General features: G+C 40.9%; 1 protein-coding gene across 1 annotated transcript in view; it reads right to left on the bottom strand.

Annotated features, from left to right (window-relative positions):
- The window catches only part of cacna2d3a (calcium channel, voltage-dependent, alpha 2/delta subunit 3a), a 629699-nt gene extending 607453 nt beyond the window's left edge, over positions 1-22246 (bottom strand). The window contains exons 1-2 of the mRNA XM_034172543.1: positions 21881-22246; positions 20289-20370 (exon numbers count right to left, since the gene is read on the bottom strand). Of these exons, the coding sequence (XP_034028434.1) occupies positions 20289-20370; positions 21881-21999 (201 nt within the window). The 5' untranslated portion in view covers positions 22000-22246. The remainder of the gene's footprint in view (positions 1-20288; positions 20371-21880) is intronic.
- Between the last annotated feature and the right edge of the window lie 2869 nt (positions 22247-25115).

Raw genomic sequence — 25115 nt, 5'->3', positions numbered from 1 at the left:
TTTTTTTTTTTTATTCCACATAAGCGGCGCGATGTGGTCCCACAGGTACCAGCTGTTTTTTTTTTTAATTCCACATAAGCGGCACGATGTGGTCCCACAGGTACCAGCTGTTTTTTTTTTTAATTCCACATAAGCGGCGCAATGTGGTCCCACAGGTACCAGCTGGTTTTTATTTTATTTATTTGTTTTTATTCCACATAAGCGGCACGATGTGGTCCCACAGGTACCAGCTGGTTTTATTTTATTCATGTATTTTTTTATTCCCCATAAGTGGCACGATGTGGTCCCACAGGTACCAGCTGGTTTTATTTTATTTATGTATTTTTTTTATTCCCCATAAGTGGCACGATGTGGTCCCACAGGTACCAGCTGGTTTTATTTTATTTATGTATTTTTTTTATTCCCCATAAGTGGCACGATGTGGTCCCACAGGTACCAGCTGGTTTTATTTTATTTATGTTTTTTTTTATTCCCCATAAGTGGCACGATGTGGTCCCACAGGTACCAGCTGGTTTTATTTTATTTATGTATTTTTTTTATTCCCCATAAGTGGCACGATGTGGTCCCACAGGTACCAGCTGTTTTTTGTTGTTGTTTGTTTTTTTTTATTCCACATAAGTGGCGCGATGTGGTCCCACAGGTACCAGCTGTTTTTTTGTTTTTTTTTATTCCCCATAAGCGGCGCGATGTGGTCCCACAGGTACCAGCTGTTTTTTTTTTTTTTTATTCCACATAAGCGGCGCGATGTGGTCCCACAGGTACCAGCTGTTTTTTTTTTTTTATTCCACATAAGCGGCGCGATGTGGTCCCACAGGTACCAGCTGTTTTTTTTTTTTTATTCCACATAAGCGGCGCGATGTGGTCCCACAGGTACCAGCTGTTTTTTTTTTTTAATTCCACATAAGCGGCGCGATGTGGTCCCACAGGTACCAGCTGTTTTTTTTTTAATTCCACATAAGCGGCGCGATGTGGTCCCACAGGTACCAGCTGTTTTTTTTTTTTTTTAAATTCCACATAAGCGACGCGATGTGGTCCCACAGGTACCAGCTGTTTTTTGTTTTTTTTCCCCACATAAGCGGCGTGATGTGGTCCCACAGGTACCAGCTGGTTTTTATTTTATTTATTTATTTATTTTATTCCATATAAGTGGCACGATGTGGTCCCACAGGTACCAGCTGTTTTTTTTTTAAATTCCACATAAGCGGCGCGATGTGGTCCCACAGGTACCAGCTGTTTTTTTTTTAATTCCACATAAGCGGCGCGATGTGGTCCCACAGGTACCAGCTGTTTTTTTTTTTAATTCCACATAAGCGGCGCAATGTGGTCCCACAGGTACCAGCTGGTTTTTATTTTATTTATTTGTTTTTATTCCACATAAGCGGCACGATGTGGTCCCACAGGTACCAGCTGGTTTTATTTTATTTATGTATTTTTTTTATTCCCCATAAGTGGCACGATGTGGTACCACAGGTACCAGCTGGTTTTATTTTATTTATGTATTTTTTTTATTCCCCATAAGTGGCACGATGTGGTCCCACAGGTACCAGCTGGTTTTATTTTATTTATGTATTTTTTTTATTCCCCATAAGTGGCACGATGTGGTCTCACAGGTACCAGCTGGTTTTATTTTATTTATGTATTTTTTTTATTCCCCATAAGTGGCACGATGTGGTCCCACAGGTACCAGCTGTTTTTTTGTTTTTTTTTATTCCACATAAGTGGCGCGATGTGGTCCCACAGGTACCAGCTGTTTTTTTGTTTTTTTTTATTCCCCATAAGCGGCGCGATGTGGTCCCACAGGTACCAGCTGGTTTTTTATTTTATTTTATTTTTTTTATTATTCCCCATAAGCGGCGCGATGTGGTCCCACAGGTACCAGCTGGTTTTTTATTTATTTTTTTTTTTTTATTATTCCCCATAAGCGGCGCGATGTGGTCCCACAGGTACCAGCTGGTTTTTTATTTATTTATTTATTTTTATTATTCCCCATAAGCGGCGCGATGTGGTCCCACAGGTACCAGCTGGTTTTTTTTTTTTTTTTTTTTTTTTTTATTATTCCCCATAAGCGGCGCGATGTGGTCCCACAGGTACCAGCTGGTTTTTATTTTATTTTATTTTTTATTTTTTTCCCCCATAAGTGGCACGATGTGGTTCCCTCGGGTACCAGCTGGTTTTTTTGGGGTTTTTTTATTCCACATAAGCAGTGCGATGTGGTCCCGCAGGTACCAGCTGGTTTTTATTTATTCCACATCAGCAGCGTGATGTGGTGCACCTCGCACTGTGTTCCTGCTCGAAAGGCTCCGTCACTTGCACGAACTCTCACACCAGGGTCGTGCACTCCTGCCCGTCGGCACAATGTTTCGTGGTGTGCTAATTCGAACTGTTTCACATTGTTTCGCTGTATTTGACCAAACCTCTCACTATATATGAAGGGGGCCTTAGCAGTGATATTTTAAATTGATTTTAATTTTCTTAAAGCCAACTATACATCTCAGAGTTGAAAACATGGCATGGAAACAATGTTTGTGGTTTGACAAAATGCAGGTTATTTCTTCAGTGCAACAGTCTCTTCAAGAGAACTCTGTCTCGTTTTGAAATATGTCCAGAAAAAATTGAATTACCCTATTCACTGGCGAGTAGAAAATTAATCAAATATTTGTGTACAACTAGCTCAAAGTCCACTATTACAACAAACTGTCCCAGCCCTAGTGACTTCCGACAATGAAGTTGGAGGTGGTTATGTTTTTTGTCCCTGTTTGTTTTCTGTTTGTCTGTGAACAGCGTAGAACGCAGTTTTTCATGTATCGTTATGGAATTTTTACTGAAGATTTCTATCCTAATAGGCAAGAACTGATTCAATTTTCAAGATCATAGATCAAAGAGCAAAGTCAGGAAAAATCTTGGAAAGTTGGAAAAATCCCCATCTTTAACATTGAACAGATTTTCAAAAATTCATGACTCTGTCAAAAAGATCAGATTTCTTTCATATTTGAAAGCGTTATGTAGGATGGTGTCATTTATCAACTGATAAAGTTTGATCCGGACTACAGATTTTATGGCCATTTTAAATTTCACATTGAAACTCCATTTAATGTATATTTTGCATTATACCTTAATCAAACGTGCCCCAATCACTCTCATATTTATATGTGAGGTGCAGACTGACACTCACATGACTGACTATCACATGACAAAGTTCGATCCAGCTCTTATCCGGATTGTGGATTTTGTGGACATTTAAATGTAATATTGACAAGCCCATTTGATGTACATTTTGCATAATATCTCAATCAAAAGTGCTTCAAGTGCTCTTGGACAATTCTTCTGACAGTTCTTTTCAGTCCTCTGTCAGAAATCTTGCAAGGAGCACCTAGTTGTGCCAGGTTTATGGTGAAATGACATTCTTTCCACTTTCAGATTAGTGCTCACTGGAACATTCAAAAGTTTATAAATTCTTCTGTAACCATGCCATCAGTATGTTTTGCAACAATTATATTGCAAAAACCTTGAGAGAGCTGTTTGCTTTTACCTATCATGAGATGTTTTCTTGTGCGATACCTTGGTAATGACACGCCTTTTTATTGGCCATCAGTTGGGATTGAACCCTTAATTTGCACTGACAGGGGGCAGGACTGCTTTGTAATTACTGATAGATTTCAGCTGGTGTCTTGACTTTCCAAGCCTTTTCGCATGTCCTTTTCTTCAGGTTTTCAACACTTTTCCCCTGTATCATTTCACATTATTACACGTAACTTAATTTATGGACATTATGGTTTGATTTCTTTGTATGTGTGGATTAGTTGGGTTGTTACTGACATCTGGTGAAAATTTCATGTAAATAGCACCTTTAAAAATATATTTTGTAGAAAAATGGTGGTGTGTTCAATACTTATTTGACCTGCTGTATTTCATATTTTAAGCTTTTAAGCCAAATTATATCTTTTATAAATTGTTCTAGACAAATATATGTCTCACAGTCTGAAAGCTGAGATTGTTCTGAAGAATGTGACATGCAGCACATAGGCATTATACTATATGCAAGTTCCTTAAAAAGGGGAATTTCTGAAAGGATGGTAAAATGACCTGCATGCATTGGAAAGTCCCTGAACCCCAGAGGGTTACAACCAGGCTTAAAGACGCTTTTGTTTATGGTTAGCAATCAGTGATGGTTGGTGAATTTTATCCTAATTTTTTAAACTTAATATTTTAACTATTTATTGTTGCTCATTTTTAAATGATTTTGTTTTATGTTACAAAAGGCCCTTTACTGTCATTGCACATGCATACAGTGTAATTTGTTGTCTGCATTTAACCCATCTTAACTACAGATGGGCACAATCCAAGTACGACGATAGTGGGCAGCCACAGTCCAGCATCTGTCGTCCAACTCAGACAAATCTAGAGATGTTGTCTGGGTAAAGGGCAAAGAAAGGAACATCCCTTACCAAAAAGTAGTATATGCAAGTATGTTTCAAGTATACTTCTAGTTTACTTTTTATATGCTTATAAGTACTATTTTTTGGTAAGGGATGACTCTAAAGTGTGTGTTCTTATGGTGGGCAGAAACACTGACAGACATGGGAAGAACATGCAAACACACACACACACACACACACACACAAAAAAAAAGGAACTGGGCATTGGTGATTTGAAAACCACATTTTCTTTCTGTCAGCTGAATGCTAACCACTGACCCACCATGCTGCCTTTGGATTTTGTTTTATTGTATTTTGTACTTGGGAAAACACTTTATATATCTATGGTTGGAAAGTGTTGTGCAAATAACAGCATTTTAGATCAGTTATTGTAAAGAATAAATGAAAATATATGCTATTTTACTAATAATTACCTTTGCATTCTAATAATGCTAAAAGTTACCAAACTGAATAAAAGGTTTTGTGTTCATTATTTTCAAAAACATAAATGTTTAGAAGTATGTACACCATGTAGGTTTAAATGAACTAGGTATTGTATTGAATAAATAAAAGTTGAATAGAGTGTACACTTGTGCCATAATGTGTTTAAGGGTTTTATCATGATGTCAAATGAATGAAAATGTGTATGCCTATGCTTTGATAGGTGTTCAACTGATTTATGATGGTTTTGAAATGATACAATATTATACGGTTTGATTAATGATTGAAATATGTACTTATGATGAATTGTATTGAACATGTTGAACTGCTGACAGATTTGTTGACTCTCAAATCAGTAAAGTGTTTTGGTTTAAGGTTTTCATAAATAACATATGCTTAAGTAAGGTGTAACATGTTGGTTTAAAACATGTCAGACATTGACCATTTTTAATAAAGTCATGACTAATGCCTGACATGATGTTTCATGATATGTTCAAAGGTCATGAGGTCAAGATGTGTACTGCAAATAATATTGCTGCCTCTGTTTGTAATCAAATGGTTTGTGCATTTATGTTTGAACTATGCTGATCAATAATGAACAAGTTGAATGACTGTATCGTTCAAAATTAATTGCTGCTTCTGCATTCTGTAAAATGTAAGTGATCTTATATTTTGACTGTGTGAAAGAACTTTGCTTCCAGAGGGAAAACAGTGACTGGGTTATTTCTTATCTAAAAGCCAACCTTGAGAGTGTCTGAAAAACACAATGACACCACTGAACTGAACAGATGGACCTGTTCTCATACGGAGCTGAAAACAAGAAAATAGTGATTCTTTAACACTATTCTACATTATGTAATTAGTTACACTTACTGCAAAGGTAAGTGGGGGTGTATGTGCTGGCAGACCTCTGCACCCAGGGCGATTATCAAATCAGTTTCCATCACAACGTTGGACGATTAAGGATTAACAACAATGCCTGCCTTATGGAGTTTTTCTTACCATGGAGTTAGATTATTACGTTTGTGCTCAGACTGAGGATGTGTGGGACTGGGAGCCGCACCCGGACAGATTTCTGAACTGCAAATTTAAAAACTCTGTTTTTGAAAAGAAGTTGGTTCTTTTTGCTGCACATACTGTGGGTATCGGTTTTGTGGTGTTATTAAAGATTTGTATGCATTCTGAATAAATTTTTGCGCAAAAATGAATGATTTTTGATGACTGATCTGCTCCGCTGTTTCAATAAACCTGGTAGGATGAACCTGAATTCAAATTAATGTTGTTTGTGTATTCTATCTCGCACTGCCCACAGACTCACAAGGGGAAACCTCAGATTTTCTATGTTTTAAGAAAAGGTTATTTTTGTTTTTTTCCCCAACATTACATACAATAAGATTATATGAATACAACATTTTTGCAAACCAAGACGGAAAAGTAAATAAAACATATTTCTACATACGAGGGCTGTCAATAAAGTAACGGTCCTTTTTATTTTTTTCAAAAACTATATGGATTTCATTCATATGTTTTTACGTCAGACATGCTTGAACCCTCGTGCGCATGCGTGAGTTTTTCCACGCCTGTCGGTGACGTCATTCGCCTGTGAGCACTCCTTGTGGGAGGAGTCGTCCAGCCCCTCGTCGGAATTCCTTTGTCTGAGAAGTTGCTGAGAGACTGGCGCGTTGTTTGATCAAAATTTTTTCTAAACCTGTGAGACACATCGAAGTGGACATGGTTCGAAAAATTAAGCTGGTTTTCAGTGAAAATTTTAACGACTGATGAGAGATTTTGAGGTGATTCTGTCGCTTTAAGGACTTCCCACGGTGCGAGACGTCGCTCAGCGCTCTCAGCCGCCGTCGTCAGCCTGTTCAAGCTGAAAACCTCCACATTTCAGGCTCTATTGATCCAGGACGTCGTGAGAGAACAGAGAAGTTTCAGAAGAAGTCGGTTTCAGCATTTTATCCGGATATTCCACTGTTAAAGGAGATTTTTTTAATGAAAGACGTGCGGACGGGTCCGTGCGTCGGGACGCAGCCGCCGCGACGCTCTGCCACAGGAAAAACACCTCTGTTGAAAGCCTTAAGGACAAGTTGGAACATGTCCTGCCTGTTAAACAATTTCTCATATACTCACTCCACTGAAAGCCATCAAAAGCCGCCTGGATTTTACAAATGGTTATCAACACGGAGGTGTTTTTCCTGTGACGCCGCACCGCGTTGGCTGCGTCCCGATGCGCGGATCAGTCCGCACGTCTTTCATTTAAAAAAATCTCCTTTAACAGTGGAATATCCGGATAAAATGCTGAAACCGACTACTTCTGAAACTTCTCTGTTCTCTCACGACGTCCTGGATCAATAGAGCCTGAAATGTGGAGGTTTTCAGCTTGAAACAGGCTGACGACGGCGGCTGAGAGCGCTGAGCGACGTCTCGCACCGTGGGAAGTCCTTAAAGCGACAGAATCACCTCAAAATCTCTCATCAGTCGTTAAAATTTTCACTGAAAACCAGCTTAATTTTTCGAACCATGTCCACTTCGATGTGTCTCACAGGTTTAGAAAAAATTTTGATCAAACAACGCGCCAGTCTCTCAGCAACTTCTCAGACAAAGGAATTCCGACGAGGGGCTGGACGACTCCTCCCACAAGGAGTGCTCACAGGCGAATGACGTCACCGACAGGCGTGGAAAAACTCACGCATGCGCACGAGGGTTCAAGCATGTCTGACGTAAAAACATATGAATGAAATCCATATAGTTTTTGAAAAAAATAAAAAGGACCGTTACTTTATTGACAGACCTCGTATATCGTATCAATTCAACATGTGCACACTCAAACAGAAATCCTTCATTGTATCGCATAAAGTACAACCATATTTTTTATCTTCAAATGTGCTAACAAATATGATTAATTTGAAATGAATGTAGAAAAAAAAATGTAACGCATAATCATTTCCACTTCAAAATTAGACAATTAGTCATGCTTTTAAATCTAGTTAGTGTGACTAAAATGCACACTGAGAACTAAAATAGATCTTTCATAAAAGAGGCAAACAAGAAACTGAAAAATACATAGAACAGCTGTGCTACAAGATCTGTGAGCCTGCAGAAAGATTACATTTAGTTTCTTTGAAACAAGTTTCTTGGAAAGCTTTCCAACGAATCAAAACTTTGTGCTGGTGCGTGAAAACTGCTTAACTCATCAGGTCTGCGAAAACTCGCTGACCTCTTAAGCTTTTAAGATTCTGTTTGAGCTCACCGGATAATAATGTCAACTGCATCACACTAAACTAGGGGCTTATTTACTGGAGATACTGTATTTACTAGACAGAGTAAGGGTGGGGAGGGGTGCAAATTTGTTACAAGAAGGGCACAAACTTGTGGAAAAAGGTGAAGAGTGTGAAAAATGAAAAAGATTCCATTTATGTTAAGAATTTTCAAGACAGTGCCATTAAGGCATTTAGCAGGAATCAGAAAAATGAAGCTCAAGAGATTTTTAAGTTGCAAAAAAAAAGAAAAAAAAACAGATGTTCATGCAAAAAAAAGGGATCAAATGTGGCTCTTTGTTTTCACATCACTTTCAAGAGTTTCTTTTGTTATATAATTGGAGTAGGGGTGGTGGCCAAGTGGTTAATGCACTTGGTTTCAGTGCGGAAGGTTCCCGGTTCGAATCCCACCCCTACCACATTTCTCCATGTAATGTGGAGTTGCGTCAGGAAGGACATCCGACATAAAACTTGTGCCAATTCAACATGCAGATCCACCTTGGATTTGCTGTGGCGACCCCGAGTACAAAACAAGGGAGCAGCCGAAGGGACTTACTATATATTTAAAATTGGAGTACTTGAGTATTTACACAGTAAATTGCAGGAGACCACGTGAAATAAATTTAATGTTTTAAAAGGTCTTTTGGCTGCTGGTGTGCACGAATGGTTGTTGCAGCTCCGATTTTTCATGAGTGGCATTTGACGCCTCCTTTGTGCACCATTCTGCCTCAATCATGTTGTGTATGATGGGGCCCTTATGAATGACATTTACGTTTTGCAAGACCTGCGTTCATGTTTTGTGAGACCTGCGTTCACGTTTTGGGAGATATTTTTTCAGTTTTGCAAATAACGGGTTGCGGATAATTCATGATTTGCAGCTGATTCACATTTTGGTAATTTTACTAACATTACTAACATGCACACAAGCACACACACATGCACAGCTGCTGTAAGCAGGTGGTTAAACATTTCACTCATGGTACCAACATGAAACTTAAGTCACTCGCAACATGAAACGTATCTAAACTTACTATACTAATTGGGCTACAAAAACACAATAATCAATAACACTAACACTGTTAAACTAACATAAACACAATAACATTTAAAACCTCAGAAACCCAAACTTCTATGGTGCATTGCAACACAGTATCCATTGTTTATTGGTTAGATACAACTCCTAATTTTAGTCAAAAATATTTGTCCTATCAACTTTCCGTTTTCACAGCATTGATCCTTGTCTCAAAATACATAAGCATGCCAAGGAGCAAATGTGAGCTCTCCCCGGTTAGTCATATACCCACACACACACACACAAACAGAGGCCACTTGGCTATTATATATATATATATATATATATATATACACACACACACACACACACACACACACACAATTCCCTCCAAACATAACACTTGATATTTCACACATTTTAATTTGTTTATGCCGTTTAAAATACAAAGAATATATATATATTTTTTAAAATATGTTCCTTAAACTGAAAGCAAATTTCTACAACTTGAAATAAATAAATTCAAATATAAGAGCCAAGAAGATGGATTAGATAAGTAATTGAACACTTTGGTATAATTCCTGTAAATAATCAGTTTAATTTCTAGTTTTCTTCAGACAACTCAGGGATACATGAACATTTCCAAGTCACTGAATATGTCTTGGATTGTATTTACATCAATTATGAAGAAATACAAACAGTATGGCACTCTATGGTAAGTCTGTGTGGAGTAGATAGTTCTCAAAAACTGAGTGACTGTGCAAGAAGGAGAAGAGTGAGGAAAGCCACCATGACACCAAGACAACCCAGAAGACATTGTAAGCTTCTCTGGCTGTGATTGGAGAAATTGTGCATAGTGAATGTTTTGCATTTTATATCTCCAGTTATAGAGCTTCATGAAGAAGTGGTATAGAGGAGGATTTTCTTTCCCCAAAACATCAAATCTAGGCTTTCATGTCAGATGTACCTTCTGGCAAATTGAAACTGAACTTTCAGGTCTTGCTTTTAAGAATATACAGTGAGGAAAATAATATTAATAATATTTGAACACCCTGCAATTTTGCAAGTTCTCCCACTTAGAAATCATTGAGGGGTCTGAAATTTTCATCTTAGGTGCATGTCCACTGTGAGAGACATAATAAAAAAAATAAAATCCGGAAATCAGAATGTATGATTTTTTTTAATAATTTATTTGTATGTTACTGCTGCAAATAAGTATTTGACCCCTACCAACCAGCAAGAATTCGGCTCTGACAGACCTGTTAATTTTTCTTTAAGAAGCCCTCTTATTCTGCACTCTTTACCTGTATTAATTGCACCTGTTTGAACTTGTTACCTGTATAAAAGACACCTGTTCACACACAATCAATCACAGTCCAACGTATTCACCATGGCCAAGACCAAAGAGCTGTCTAAGGACATCAGGGACAAAACTGTAGACCTGCACAGGGCTGGAATGGACTACGGGACAATAGACAAGCAGCTTGGTGAGAAGACAACAAAAGGTCCGTTACTTTTCGGACAGACCTCGTATTATGCAAATTTCGCGAGTTAAACAAGGTCGCCAAATTAAATACTGTTATTTTAATACATAACGTACATATACGTACATATTCATAATGTAAATGCGAATATTAATACCACTAAATACGAGGTCTGTTAGCAAACTATCCGACCTTTTTATTTTTTGCAAAAACTACATGGATTTGAATCATGTGCGCTTGCATCAGCCAAGTTTGAACCTTCGTGCGTATGCATGAGTTTTTTCATGCCTGTCGGTTGCGAATGACGCAACCGACAGGCAGGTATAAAGTTTGCATTAATGTTATCTTGGTTCTTCCTGGGTGGTTCTTATGGCAACTGATCCAATCCCAAGCAAGGACTATTTGTATATAAAAATGTATTTCCTAAAATGATACATTTTGGGTTTCAAATTAAATTTATGTAGCTTTTTACCCCTGGAAATCCTCAAAAAGCTTCTGCTTTGGGGGGCTTCGCCCCCCTGAGCCCCCCACAAGGGCGTTGTCCCTCGACCCTTCAACCCCACCGTTACGCTCTCTGAGTGTGAGAGAGAGGGTGTAAAGGCCTCACCATTCTTTACATAGGGATGCAAAGTTAACATACACATCTCAAGCTTTCAAAAGGAGGAAAGAGGACGTGCAATGGTAACTCCGAGACAGCCACTGATGATCTCGCAGAAGGATCATTTGTATCTCACATTACCAGGAGGCTTGAGGTTATTTCGGCGTGGCATAATGTCGCACTACTTTGATTTCAAAAAGCCATAACATCAATGAATTTATCAGAAGTCCAGCCAAGGCACACATGTACACACACACACACACACACACACACAAGTTGGCTCATGCAGACAGCTTGCTCAGTGATACATGAAATTAAAGATTTCAGCAGTGAAGAAGGTGAAATACTTTGAACTAATTCCAGATATCAGTGGGAGATGGTTAATGTTTCACAGCCACATGTCCAAAGACCCGTGTGCATTAGTTTTTGGCCATAGAGTAAAATGTGTACCACGTGCATATCAGATGTTAGCAGAATGCTAACATCTGATTAAAAAAAGGATTATTGATTGTATTTTTGCTTGTGCAGACACACACATACTGTATGTGTACTGTATGTCCTGACTGGGATCACCTTGAAACCAGAGCTGGATGGATACAGGAAACCGTCTGCATGCAGGGAAGGAACAATGGATTGGAACAGGGAAAAAGAAAGGAGAGATGGACAACCGAGGATGAAAATATAAATCTGTCCTTTATAACTGGATTAAAAAAAAATAATAAAATCAGACTTTGTGGCTGATAACAGTCTCATTACTTATAACCATTTTCCTCCCTAATTTGACTTAACAAGAACAACAATAATAACTAGGACTGCAAGCAGTCATATGCGGGCCCTCGTTCCGTGCGACCGCCTACCCAGGCCAGTGGGTGCCATTGTGACCACATGTGGGCATGTGCATGCAGGGGCAACCACACATCACACAGTTAACATTTTAAACAAATCACACAATGCATCAAGGAGTTATGACATGTTGATTGTTCATCCACTAGGGGGCGCTCAGTGTACAAACAGAGGGGCTGGGTGTGTTCAGGGGCCAACTGTCATCATAGATGTGAAGTTTCAAGTCAATCAGGCAAAGCATGAAGGAGTTATCATGACTTGATGTTCCATGGCAAAGGGTAAAAATGGCGGCACCATAGCGGCCACACCCTTCAACATAGAGAAAAGCTTTCGATAAATTTTGGTCAGTATCATCTTTGGATGCTGTCACACATGTGTACCAATTTTCATCTCCCTACTCCAAAAAACCCCTATGGGGAGGGGTTTTTGAAATTTTCAAGGGGGCGCTATTGAGGCACTTTGCCCCGCCCATGGGCAAGGCCCCTATGAATTGTAGGAGGTTGTCATGCTTGACCTGTGTATCAATTTTTATGATGATATGACAAAATTAAAGCCGTCAAAAGGAAGAACGTAATTTCATGGCGAAGGGGCGATATTCAGTACGCCACCACACAGAAGCCGTTACTCGTAAGTTCACGGCGATCATCGCCTATGTTCACCAACTTGTTCTGCATGTTTTAGAAGTGGAAGGAAGTTGATGGTGTTAAGTATGTGATATCAGTACCTGTTTAAGTATAATGTTCCATGGCGAAGGGTCAAAATTGCGGCGCCATAGCGGCCACACCCTTCAACATATAGAAAAGCTTTCGATAACTTTTGGTTAGTATCATCTTTGGATGCTGTCAAAGAAATTTGAAGTGCATTGGACAAAATCCCTAGGAGGAGTTCGTTCAAATACAACATGTGGAAATCACGCCAAAATGAGAAGAAAATTCAAAATAGCCGACTTCCTGTTTGGAGTAGACCCATGGTGCAAGAGACTTTTTTGTACATCTATGCAAGTCACACATGTGTACCAATTTTCATCTCCCTACTCCAAAACAACCCCTATGGGGAGGGGTTTTTGAAAGATTCAAGGGGGCGCTATTGAGGCATTTTGCCCCGCCCATGGGCGTCGCCCCTACGAATTGTAAGAGGTTGTCGTGCTCGACCTGTGTATCAATTTTCATGATGATATGACAAAATTAAAGCCGTCAAAAGGAAGAACGTAATTTCATGGTGAATGGTCAATAGTCGGCACTCCGCCACACGGACGCCGTTAGTCGTAACTTCACGGCGTTCATCACCTACATTCACCAATTTGTTCTGCATGTTTCAGAAGTGGAATGAAGTTGATTGGGTTAAGTATGTGACATCAGGACCTCCTAAAGTAAAAATAGCACATTTCCCACCACCACCGGGGGGCGCTATGGCGCAGGTGGGAACGTAAGATATGTAGACGTTCAGGGCGGAGCCCTCATCATGTCCAGCAAGTTTGAAGGATCTATTTCGCGATTTCGCTGCAACCATGTGCGACGCCCCCAAAATATGGAATTTCTGATCCGGCCGGATGACTTTGAAAGTGAGTGAGTTTTTGAGCATGGGAAGAGGCCGAAATTTCGATTTCAAAAGTGAGAATAATAATAATAATAATAATAATAACTAGGACTGCAAGCAGTCATATATGGGCCCTCGTTCCGCGCAACCGCCTACCCAGGCCAGTGGGTGCCCTTGTGAACACGTGTGGGCATGTGCATGCAGGGGCAACCACTCATCACACAGTTAAAATTTTAAACAAATCACACAATGCATCAAGGAGTTATGACATGTTGATTGTTCATCCACTAGGGGGCACTCAGTGTACAAACAGAGGGGCTGGGTGTGTTCAGGGGCCAGCCGTCATCATACATGTGAAGTTTCAAGTCAATCAGGCAAAGCATGAAGGAGTTATCATGACTTGATGTTCCATGGCAAAGGGTCAAAATGGCAGCACCATAGCGGCCACACCCTTCAACATAGAGAAAAGCTTTTGATAATGTTTGGTCAGTATCATCTTTGGATGCTGTCAAAGAAATTTGAAGTGCATAGGACAAAATCCCTAGGAGGAGTTCGTTCAAATACAACATGTGGAAATCATTTCAAAATGAGAAGAAAATTCAAAATGGCCGACTTCCTGTTTGGAGTAGACTCATGGTGCAAGAGACTTTTTGTACGTCTATGCAAGTCACACATGTCTACCAATTTTCACCTCCCTACTCCAAAAAAACCCCTATGGAGAGGGGTTTTTGAAATTTTCAAGGGGGCGCTATTGAGGCACTTTGCCCTGCCCATGGGCGAGGCCCCTATGAATTGTAGAAGGTTGTCATGCTTGACCTGTGTATCAATTTTCATGATGATATGACAAAATTAAAGCCGTCAAAAGGAAGAACGTAATTTCATGGCAAAGGGGCGATATTTGGTACGCCGCCACACAGAAGCCGTTACTCGTAAGTTCACGGCGATCATCGCCTACATTCAAGAAGTTGTTCTGCATGTTTTAGAAGTGGAAGGAAGTTGATGGTGTTAAGTATGTGATATCAGTACCTGTTTAAGTATAATGTTCCATGGCGAAGGGTCAAAATGGCGGCACCATAGCGGCCACACCCTTCAACATATAGAAAAGCTTTTGATAACTTTTGGTTAGTATCATCTTTGGATGCTGTCAAAGAAATTTGAAGTGCATTGGACAAAATCCCTAGGAGGAGTTCGTTCAAATACAACATGTGGAAATCACGCCAAAATGAGAAGAAAATTCAAAATAGCCGACTTCCTGTTTGGATTAGACCCATGGTGCAAGAGACTTTTTTGTACATCTATGCAAGTCACACATGTGTACCAATTTTCATCTCCCTACTCCAAAACAACCCCTATGGGGAGGGGTTTTTGAAAGATTCAAGGGGGCGCTATTGAGGCATTTTGCCCCGCCCATGGGCGTCGCCCCTACGAATTGTAAGAGGTTGTCGTGCTCGACCTGTGTATCAATTTTCATGATGATATGACAAAATTAAAGCCGTCAAAAGGAAGAACGTAATTTCATGGTGAATGGTCAATAGTCGGCACTCCGCCACACGGACGCCGTTAGTCGTAACTTCACGGCGTTCATCGCCTACGTTCACCAATTTGTTCTGCATGTTTTAGAAGTGGAATGAAGTTGATTGGGTTAAGTATGTGACATCAGGACCTCCTAAAGTAAAAATAGGACATTTCCCACCACCACCGGGGGGCGCTATGGCGCAGGTGGGAACGTAAGATATGTAGACGTTCAGGGCGGAGCCCTCATCATGTCCAGCAAGTTTGAAGGATCTATTTCGCGATTTCACTGCAACCATGTGCGACGCCCCCAAAATATGGAATTTCTGATCCGGCCGGATGACTTTGGAAAGTGAGTGAGTTTTTGAGCATGGGAAGAGGCCAAAATTTCGATTTCAAAAGTGAGAATAATAATAATAATAATAATAATAACTAGGACTGCAAGCAGTCATATATGGGCCCTCGTTCCGCACAACCGCCTACCCAGGCCAGTGGGTGCCCTTGTGAACACGTGTGGGCATGTGCATGCAGGGGCAACCACTCATCACACAGTTAAAATTTTAAACAAATCACACAATGCATCAAGGAGTTATGACATGTTGATTGTTCATCCACTAGGGGGCGCTCAGTGTACAAACAGAGGGGCTGGGTGTGTTCAGGGGCCAGCCGTCATCATACATGTGAAGTTTCAAGTCAATCAGGCAAAGCATGAAGGAGTTATCATGACTTGATGTTCCATGGCAAAGGGTCAAAATGGCAGCACCATAGCGGCCACACCCTTCAACATAGAGAAAAGCTTTTGATAATGTTTGGTCAGTATCATCTTTGGATGCTGTCAAAGAAATTTGAAGTGCATAGGACAAAATCCCTAGGAGGAGTTCGTTCAAATACAACATGTGGAAATCATTTCAAAATGAGAAGAAAATTCAAAATGGCCGACTTCCTGTTTGGAGTAGACTCATGGTGCAAGAGACTTTTTGTACGTCTATGCAAGTCACACATGTCTACCAATTTTCACCTCCCTACTCCAAAAAAACCCCTATGGAGAGGGGTTTTTGAAATTTTCAAGGGGGCGCTATTGAGGCACTTTGCCCTGCCCATGGGCGAGGCCCCTATGAATTGTAGAAGGTTGTCATGCTTGACCTGTGTATCAATTTTCATGATGATATGACAAAATTAAAGCCGTCAAAAGGAAGAACGTAATTTCATGGCAAAGGGGCGATATTTGGTACGCCGCCACACAGAAGCCGTTACTCGTAAGTTCACGGCGTTCATCGCCTACGTTCAACAAGTTGTTCTGCATGTTTTAGAAGTGGAAGGAAGTTGATGGTGTTAAGTATGTGATATCAGTACCTGTTTAAGTATAATGTTCCATGGCGAAGGGTCAAAATGGCGGCACCATAGCGGCCACACCCTTCAACATATAGAAAAGCTTTCGATAACTTTTGGTTAGTATCATCTTTGGATGCTGTCAAAGAAATTTGAAGTGCATTGGACAAAATCCCTAGGAGGAGTTCGTTCAAATACAACGTGAAAATCACGCCAAAATTACAAGAAAATTCAAACTGTCTGACTTACTGTTTGGAGTAGACCCATGGTGCAAGAGACTTTTTTGTACATCTATGCAAGTCACACATGTGTACCAATTTTCATCTCCCTACTCCAAAAAGCCCCTATGGGGAGGGGTTTTTGAAAGTTTCAAGGGGGCACTATTGAGGCATTTTGCCCCACCCATGGGCGACGCCCCTATGAATTGTAAGAGGTTGCCGTGCTCGACCTGTGTATCAATTTTCATGATGATGTGACAAAATTAAAGCCGTCAAAAGGAAGAACGTAATTTCATGGCGAATGGGCAATATTCGGCACGCCGCCACACGGACGCCGTTACTCGTAACTTCACAGCGTTCATCACCTACGTTCACCAATTTGTTCTGTATGTTTTAGAAGTGGAATGAAGTTGATTGGGTTAAGTATGTGACATCAGGACCTCTTAAAGTAAAAATATCGAATTATAATAATAACAATAACTAGGACTGCAAGCAGTCATATATGGGCCCTCGTTCTGTGCGACCGAATAATAATAATAATAATAATAATAATAATAATAATAATAATAATAATAATAAACAGCGCAATTACAATAGTGTCCTCATAGGACGTTGCCTACTCGGGCCCTAATAAAGTAAGAATAAGAATAATAAAAAGAAGAAATTCTTTTCAATTAAATTTGACATCAAAAGTCAATTATCTCTTCATTTTAAATGACTTACAAGCAACTTCAGGACCCCTTCTGTCAGCATTTCTTACAAATTATATGACGAGAATTATCTGATAATTCTCATCATATGATTTTAGGAAATTTAGAATCTAATATGTTTAGATTTTAGAATGTCTCAATTGTTTAACCCCTCAAGCAACAGAGCTATTTTATTGACTAATATAACCCGAGTGGGGTTATTTATGACCCCAATGACTTTATATTGGAATACATCCATATAAATGATTGTTTTAGGGTTCTTACCATTTAGTACACTCCTTAATATAGTTGTCCATCATCTAATGTAGTAAGGTATGGAATTTTGATATTTATTTTACCAAAAAGCAGGCAAAAAACACACAGCGATTACCTTGTCTGTTACATCATGTAAAATGCATGTTACCTTTATTCATTTGCATTTTATTTCTTTGCATCAAAAATGAAAACAATACATCATAAAAAGTAAAGTTTTGTTGAGTACAATATGTATTGCAATGTGGTAGGATAGTGATAGCATCACAATATTCCATAAGGATTCTATAGAAGAGTGATCTGACATCTCAAAGGTACGATCTTCACTGTCTGATGTGGACTCATCTCCATCAATGGAGCTATTTTCATCCTCACTCTGTGCATCAAGAATCAGTCTCAGTGCTTGTGCAGCTGTAAATCTTGCTATTCTAGGTCTATTGACCATGTTTCCTCACTAAAGAGTAAAAAATAATGATTAGAGTTGGCAAAATACAATACCATCTAAAGGTGTAATGTTGAAAATCTCATTGATCGCCCTGGGGTCATAAGTGACCCCGCACAAGTTTGGATTACAGTTGCCACACGGATCGGCCAATCCTTGTAAAATCCTATGAGCACATGCAGGACAAATAGACTGGCAAATTCATGGTAGGAAACCCTTTTCCCATTTGAATGAGAGGACTGGTGCACAAGCATATATGCCCAGGGTATGACCCCACTCGTTCGCTTGAGGAATTTAATACAGAGATGTGAGGGGATAACTCATTTCTATTAAGTTTTCTTTTTCATTAAACTGGAAGCCAGATCAACCATCTAATTGTTTGTTTGCAACTTTTGAACTTGAAGCACAAAAAATATGATAACAAGAAGCTTTGGGGGGCTTTGTTTTCATTGTGCACTGTTCTGCATCCGTTGTCACACTTCTTGCCCAAGAAATTTCCCTGCAGGGACAATACAGTATGCGTGATAGATTTGATCCACACAAATGTAGAGTTTTCGATTCACCTAACCAACAAGTCTTTGGAGATGGGGAGAAATAATATGAATAAGAATGAACGCATGCTATATAAAAGTGATTGTCAAAATAAAATATCCAATAGCATCATGATTTCACACACTCAAAAAATTATTTGTTAGTTCAAGGAGTTTTGGTACACTAGGATCAGTGAAATAAGTTAACAGAGACTGAGTCCATCTGTGCACAGCCTTGGGAAAAACACATACACACACGCGCACGCACACCCTTCAGTACCATCCTCCTCCTTTTCCTCTCCATGCACGACAGTGTTTACTCCTCATTCTTTCTGCTTGTCTAAAAGCATATGTGCCCCTGAGGCATCCACGGCCCCTCCACACAAATCCTGCACCGCACTGGTCGCACAAACCTGACATACTGAAGGACACCGTGACATGTTACAGAGGCCTGAGTACACATCTGATGATACTGTGCACTCCATCAAGTGGACACTGTGACTAATTTTGTACCTTTCAAGGCACAACAACCAGGAATGGGGTGAAAAGATGCTCTTTTCTGACAAAAAGGTCTCCACTCTTCTTTGCTCAATTAACCCTGCAGCATTCATTTACATTTCATAAAGAGGTCGGCAGTCTGTGGGAGGGTTATCTGTGTTTTGGAGGCGAAAAAAGATGAGGGGAGCCGTTTATATGCTGTCGAAAAGATAAGATCATGACTCCTTTTCACCGGCTGATGATATTCACCCCGAAGGCCATGCAGACTTGCACATGTGTTCATATATTTACGCACGTATACATGCATGAGTGCAAACTCTGTCACATCGCCGGACTGACCTGTAGCATGACATGTAAAAGCACCAGTGGGATTCAGCACCCACTAGCACCCTTGAGGTCCAGCCTCGTGTGTGTGTCCACCCACAAAGATGTCAGCTCCTTTATCTGCTCGCTCTCCATTAGCCTGTTTCAACTCCCGCCTCATCAGCTGACCCTCCATTAGAAAGAATTTGCATTCCATCGCACTCAAATTTCCTATTAATGTCACAAAGAAGAGCAAGAAAGGGATGAGAACAGACTGGAGAGCGGTACAAAAGGTATGAAACAAGGGTGTTCGTGGTGTGAAGAGATGCTCAGCGGAAAATCAGCACTTTCCTCGAAGTAGTCCTTCAGCGGTTTGTACGTTCCACAAGTTTGCAGAGTGCTCATAAACTGGCCGCTTCTTTAAAAGGCAAATGTGAAACAGGCTTTTAAATGCGTGTCGACTCAGTCAACGTTCATTATCAACTCTGGAGTGACTAAAAAGCGCAGGTCGTAGGGTTTAAAGACAGAATGTCATTTTCTCTCAACTCAAACGTTACTCAGCACCTACCATTTGTACACACACGGTTTTGAAATGCATGCTGCAAAACTAAAAGTCTCTAAAAAGAGGATTTTAAGCTTTTATGTACACTGTGACTATATCACATCCTCTCAGTTGTGTGCTGTTTACACACTGAGGTGGTATGCACATTTCTGAAACATGTAAACCTTTGCCAGTAGCATCAAAATGGTGCAGGATTAAAAAAAAAAAAATACCTTCACAGGAAACCTGCATGTAACTTTTAAATATGTCGACATTTCAAAACTTTGGGTCTTCCTTTAGGACTGCTGAGACAGTAGTTTGGTTAGGTTAAAGCCGACACCTGATTCAGTGAAACGGCACTCACCTTCTGCAGAAGCTGTGAACCAGAGTACTTTGCAGAAATGGACTTCATCTCCCCACCAAACGCTGAAGCCCACAGCTTCACCCTGCATGCAGGCAAGCAAGAACAGACACTTGGATAAATAAACAGAAACTTGAACACTTGAGCTCAGGTATATGAAGAAAAAAATCTCAACAGCAGCTTGGGAAGAATATATATATATATATATATATATATATATATATATATATATATATATATATATTTTTTTTTTTTACTTTTAACTCCTTTAATCTCCTAACATTGTGACAATGTTATCACGTTGAACTTTTACCTCTTAATATTGTGACGAGATTAACATTATAAGATGACTTTAGCGTTTATCGGCTTTAATTTTCTAATGCTGTTATGTAGGTATCACACTCATATTTAACATTGTGAGACAGGTTCGGCTTTTATTTATTTAATCTTCATATATTGTTACATAGCAGCATTGCCCCATTGTTTGGGCTGTAAGTAACAATGTAATTATGTGTCCACCAATGGCATTTTGTGCCCATTTGGGACCAAAATCACCGATAGTTCAGCAAATAATGGCCCGATCAGCTTGTAGTTTTCTTAATGTTTGCCCTTGGATTGAGATTTATAGGCATACCAAAGGGCAAAAAATCAACTCAATTAACCAATTAATTCAACTCTATGAGAGTGTTAAATGAAGATAATCAATAGTGCAGAGTTAATTTACACTAAGACAGTTCATTCAAGACTGTGATTTTCCTGAAACAGTTATGTTGAATGAGACTATGTGCACTAGCTGCAGTGTCAAATTAACACAGGAAATGTACATTATCACATATGCACTAACAGCTACTTGGACTCACTTTGTCCTGGAGAAATTATTTGTAGGGTGCAATCTATAATTTAATTATCTTAAAACAGTGATGTTGTTGATTGATCAAATTCTGAATAGTTGTATAAAATAGTGTTCTCCAAAACTGGTAGGCCTACCTCTCAGGGCTGACGAGTTTTCCAAAATAAGAAGAAAACTTTATGAATTAAAAAAGTAACTTTTTTGCTTGTAATAATTAGTAAATATGTATAAAGTACAGGAAGGCCCAACAAAGTATAGTTCTGATGAAAATGAATATTTTTCCATTTAAAAAAAATAATCTGTAACAGTATTGAAGGATTTGCGCGCTGGAGTTTGTCTTCAGATGCAGCACGTCATTATTAAGTTCAGTCATTAACAGCGTTTAATCCAAAATTGCTAACTTTTTTGACAGTTATGAGCAAGAAGGGCAACAACAGAGCAGGTTTTTCTTGGAACTGATCACCTCAGCAGGTGGTCTTAATGAGAGCTCCTCCTTTCTAATTAAAGTCCTGCTGATATGTGGTAACAGGTGATCAGAAGCAAAGCAAACCTGCATCGTCTTGGATCTTCATGGCACATTATTGTCTACACGTTATATAGGACAAACACTTAAACTCTACATGTAAAATAAACTTGGACTATGTTTTAGGGGATTTATACAGTTTTCGTGAGACAGGATAACATCCTGAGTTACCTCATTTGAATACTGTGAAACACAAACACTGAACAAGAGTGTTGTACTCACACGGATGGGGGGATGCTTTGGTGGGTGCCTCCCACCTCGTTAACTCCGATATTCAGAGTTAACAAAAGTATCAGCAGACACCACGCACGGGAAAACACACAGCGCCGATCCACCTGCATTTGGGCAAAAATTCGCTGAGGGCGCGTAAAATGCCAATTTCGAGCTTCTGCTGCCTCTGCGCGTTTTTCCAGTCTCCAGAAAAAAATAACAATAAAAAAAATGTCAAAAACTATAAATATATCACAAGGTAAAAATGTTTTTTTGGAGAAACTGAAAAGTCACTAAAGATGACGAGTGAGATCATGCGTGCGTCCAGCTGTTCTCCGACTCAGGACGCGGAGCGCAGATGTGCAGACTTTTCATCCAAAGTGCGGCTCCGCTGACCTGTGCGGCGCAGGGGGGAGAGCTCGACTCCGCTGGAAAGGAAAGTCCTGTCGGTCGCTTCAGATGGCCTCACCCACGGAGAGCAGAGTGACGGATCACGGGGAACCGGCGAAGAGAATCTTCAAACGATGCAGCGCGCCACACTCCTCCTCCTCCTCCTCCTCCTCCTCCTCCTGCTGCTGCTCCTCTTTCTCTCTCCTCCACTCACTGTCTTGATGCGAGAAGATGCTGCTGCTGTTGTTGCCAGATTACACCAGAGTTCTGACACTCACCCACGCGCGCGCGGCACGGCTATATAATAGCCAGTCTCTCACTTTCATGTTAGATTAAGTCACGCGCCGCGTGTCCGGCTCGCTGAAGCACAAATTACAGCAAAGTGTTGCAGATGGAAAGGGGTGGGAAAAAAGAGGAGTGATGAGTGGTGGAGGTGAGGAGGTGACCGAGCAGGAGTAGTGAGGAGCAGAAGGAAATGCTGCGGAAGTGCATTAGATAAATGCACTTTGCAGCATGACAGCGTGCAGGCGCGCGCGCTGAAAGAGGACACGCGCCCCCCAGGCGACAGTCCTGATGTGCAGGATCTTGTTTCAGAGAGAGATGGAAGGATTCTGACTGCAGGAGGAGATCAGTATATCACTGAGCAGTGGATCACAGCAGAAACGACGTCCTGTGGAACGCGGGCGTGTGAGAGGTGCAACCTTTTGTCAGGAGGGTCAAATACAGCTGAGTTACACAAAACACGTGGTTCAGATTAAAAAAAACCTTTCAGAGGAGGAATGGCATCAGTAGTTCTGTGCAACCACAAATCAGAAAAAGTTTGGACCTTATGGAAAATTGAAAATAAAAACCCAAATGATTGTTACATTTACTTTGAGAGTGGCGATCATTTTACTATTTTCTCTGCTTTCCTGTTGCTTAATGCTGATGAATTTTACCTTAGGTGTAGTTTTTTTCTGGCCAACTGATTCTGCTTTTTTCCTCTCTGTCTGAGGTGCAGATGACGTCATGATGTCATGTGCTGGATTTGAGGACTGGATAATTTCTCATGATGGATGAAGTCTGCCTGTGACGGGATGTCGCCTGCATGGATGTCTCATCAAATTCATCTTTTGTTCTGTTTTATAAAACATTCTAAAAACCTTGCAACTGTTAGAATGGCCTAAGCTGTTATGTGTCGACGCGGATTGAGGAGCGAACCTGCGTCAGACAGAACCCAGCGCATAAAATAACCAGAAAGCGGTTCCAACAACAAAAATAATTTATTTTTCACCTGTGCCTAAATAAAATGTACAAAACCAAAACCAACGTCCTTCTGGAGGAGTGACTGCTGGCACGCTCTCCAGCGCCCGCAAGGAGAGAAGCCCGGCGCTCCTGGACCCACTACCACCAGACAAACACCCCCCAGGTGGACACGACAGACTGACTCTCTGTGAAGCAAAGAAGATGTGAGGTAAGTCAGCAGTTACAACAATGTCTTTCAAAAGACACACGCTATCAGCAACACATTCAGGTCTGTACTTTTTATCTTTATGCAAATGAGCAACTTCTCACAACAGGTGGAGGATCACTTATCCTGCACGCCACAGCAGTGAGAAGCAAGCTGCACAATTCTCATCACAATTCAAGTATACTGTGTAACAAAACACCAAGTTACTATTAACAATTAGTCAAATACTTAATTACCTTTAATGTGTGCTGACAGCATGTGTCCTCACCCTTCCTTGCTTCACTGCTCGATGTGTCAAACCCAGGTGCGGTCCTCAGTGTCTCACAAACGAACATCACAAGGTAGAGTTCCCGGCAGTTCTGCTTGAATCACACATGCCTTAAAAGCAGAACGCCATCCAATTATCTGCGTCAGCTGAAAGTCTTTAAGGTTGCATGTGAGCACCAGTCACAGGTGCTTCACATGATGTTGATGAGGGTGAGGATTCTTCAGCCAGCACCTTCTCCACAGACAAATCAGTTTCCATGCCACCTGAAGAGCAAAGAAAAGAAAAGAACACCAAAACATCCAGCCACACCCCCCAACACACAACAGTACCCCCCCCATCAACGGGAAGCCTCCCGGCGACCGAACAGACCAGACCCGAGAACAGCACCTCCCTCCGGGGTCCACGTCAGGAAGTAGACAGCACCACGCTCCCAAGGTCCACCACAGACAGCAGGACAGGCACCGCAGCTGGAAGGCCGGCTGGAATCAACAAAGCCCCAAAACATACCCCAATACACTCCAACACACAGAAAAAAAACATAAAACCCACCCAAAACCTCCCCAGGGGACCGTCCCATCAAACCCCGGGAAGAAAAGAAAAACTCCCAAACGCCAAAACCCAACACAGCCCCACAATCACAATACAAACAGAAATGCATAAAAGAAAAATAACAAACAACCCCCCCCAGAATGACCTGCAGAGTCCAACCCCCCCCCCCCCCCAGAAGGCCTTCATCGCCAGTTCCAGGAGGAACAGCCAGAATCATGATCCCACACAGGTCCCCAGGTATACATGGAGCAAAACGGCGCCCCCCAGGGGACCGTACCATCAACCCCAGGAGGTACCCTCCCCACAACCCCGGAAACCCAGACCCGGTCACACTTGGCCAGTCGGCCCCAAGCCAATTCCCCCCCAGAGGACCGTCCCATCAACCCTGGAGGTGGAACCCGGAAGGAAACAGAACAAAATCAAACATCAATCCCCGGAGGACTACCAAAAACAACCCCGGGGGGATATAAAACGACTGTAAACCCTGTTACCCTCCCCGGCACCTCGAAAGACCCCAGGTCCCTCCCAGAGCCTTCGGCGGCTCAATTTTGGCGAACGGCTCAAAATATCAAGCCGGAGAAGGGAACAGA

Source organism: Thalassophryne amazonica, chromosome 6, assembly GCF_902500255.1.
Source record: "Thalassophryne amazonica chromosome 6, fThaAma1.1, whole genome shotgun sequence".
In the NCBI taxonomy this organism is placed as follows: Eukaryota; Metazoa; Chordata; class Actinopteri; order Batrachoidiformes; family Batrachoididae; genus Thalassophryne; species Thalassophryne amazonica.
Note: the sequence above shows the minus strand (reverse complement) of the source record. Positions and strands in the feature narration are given on the sequence as shown.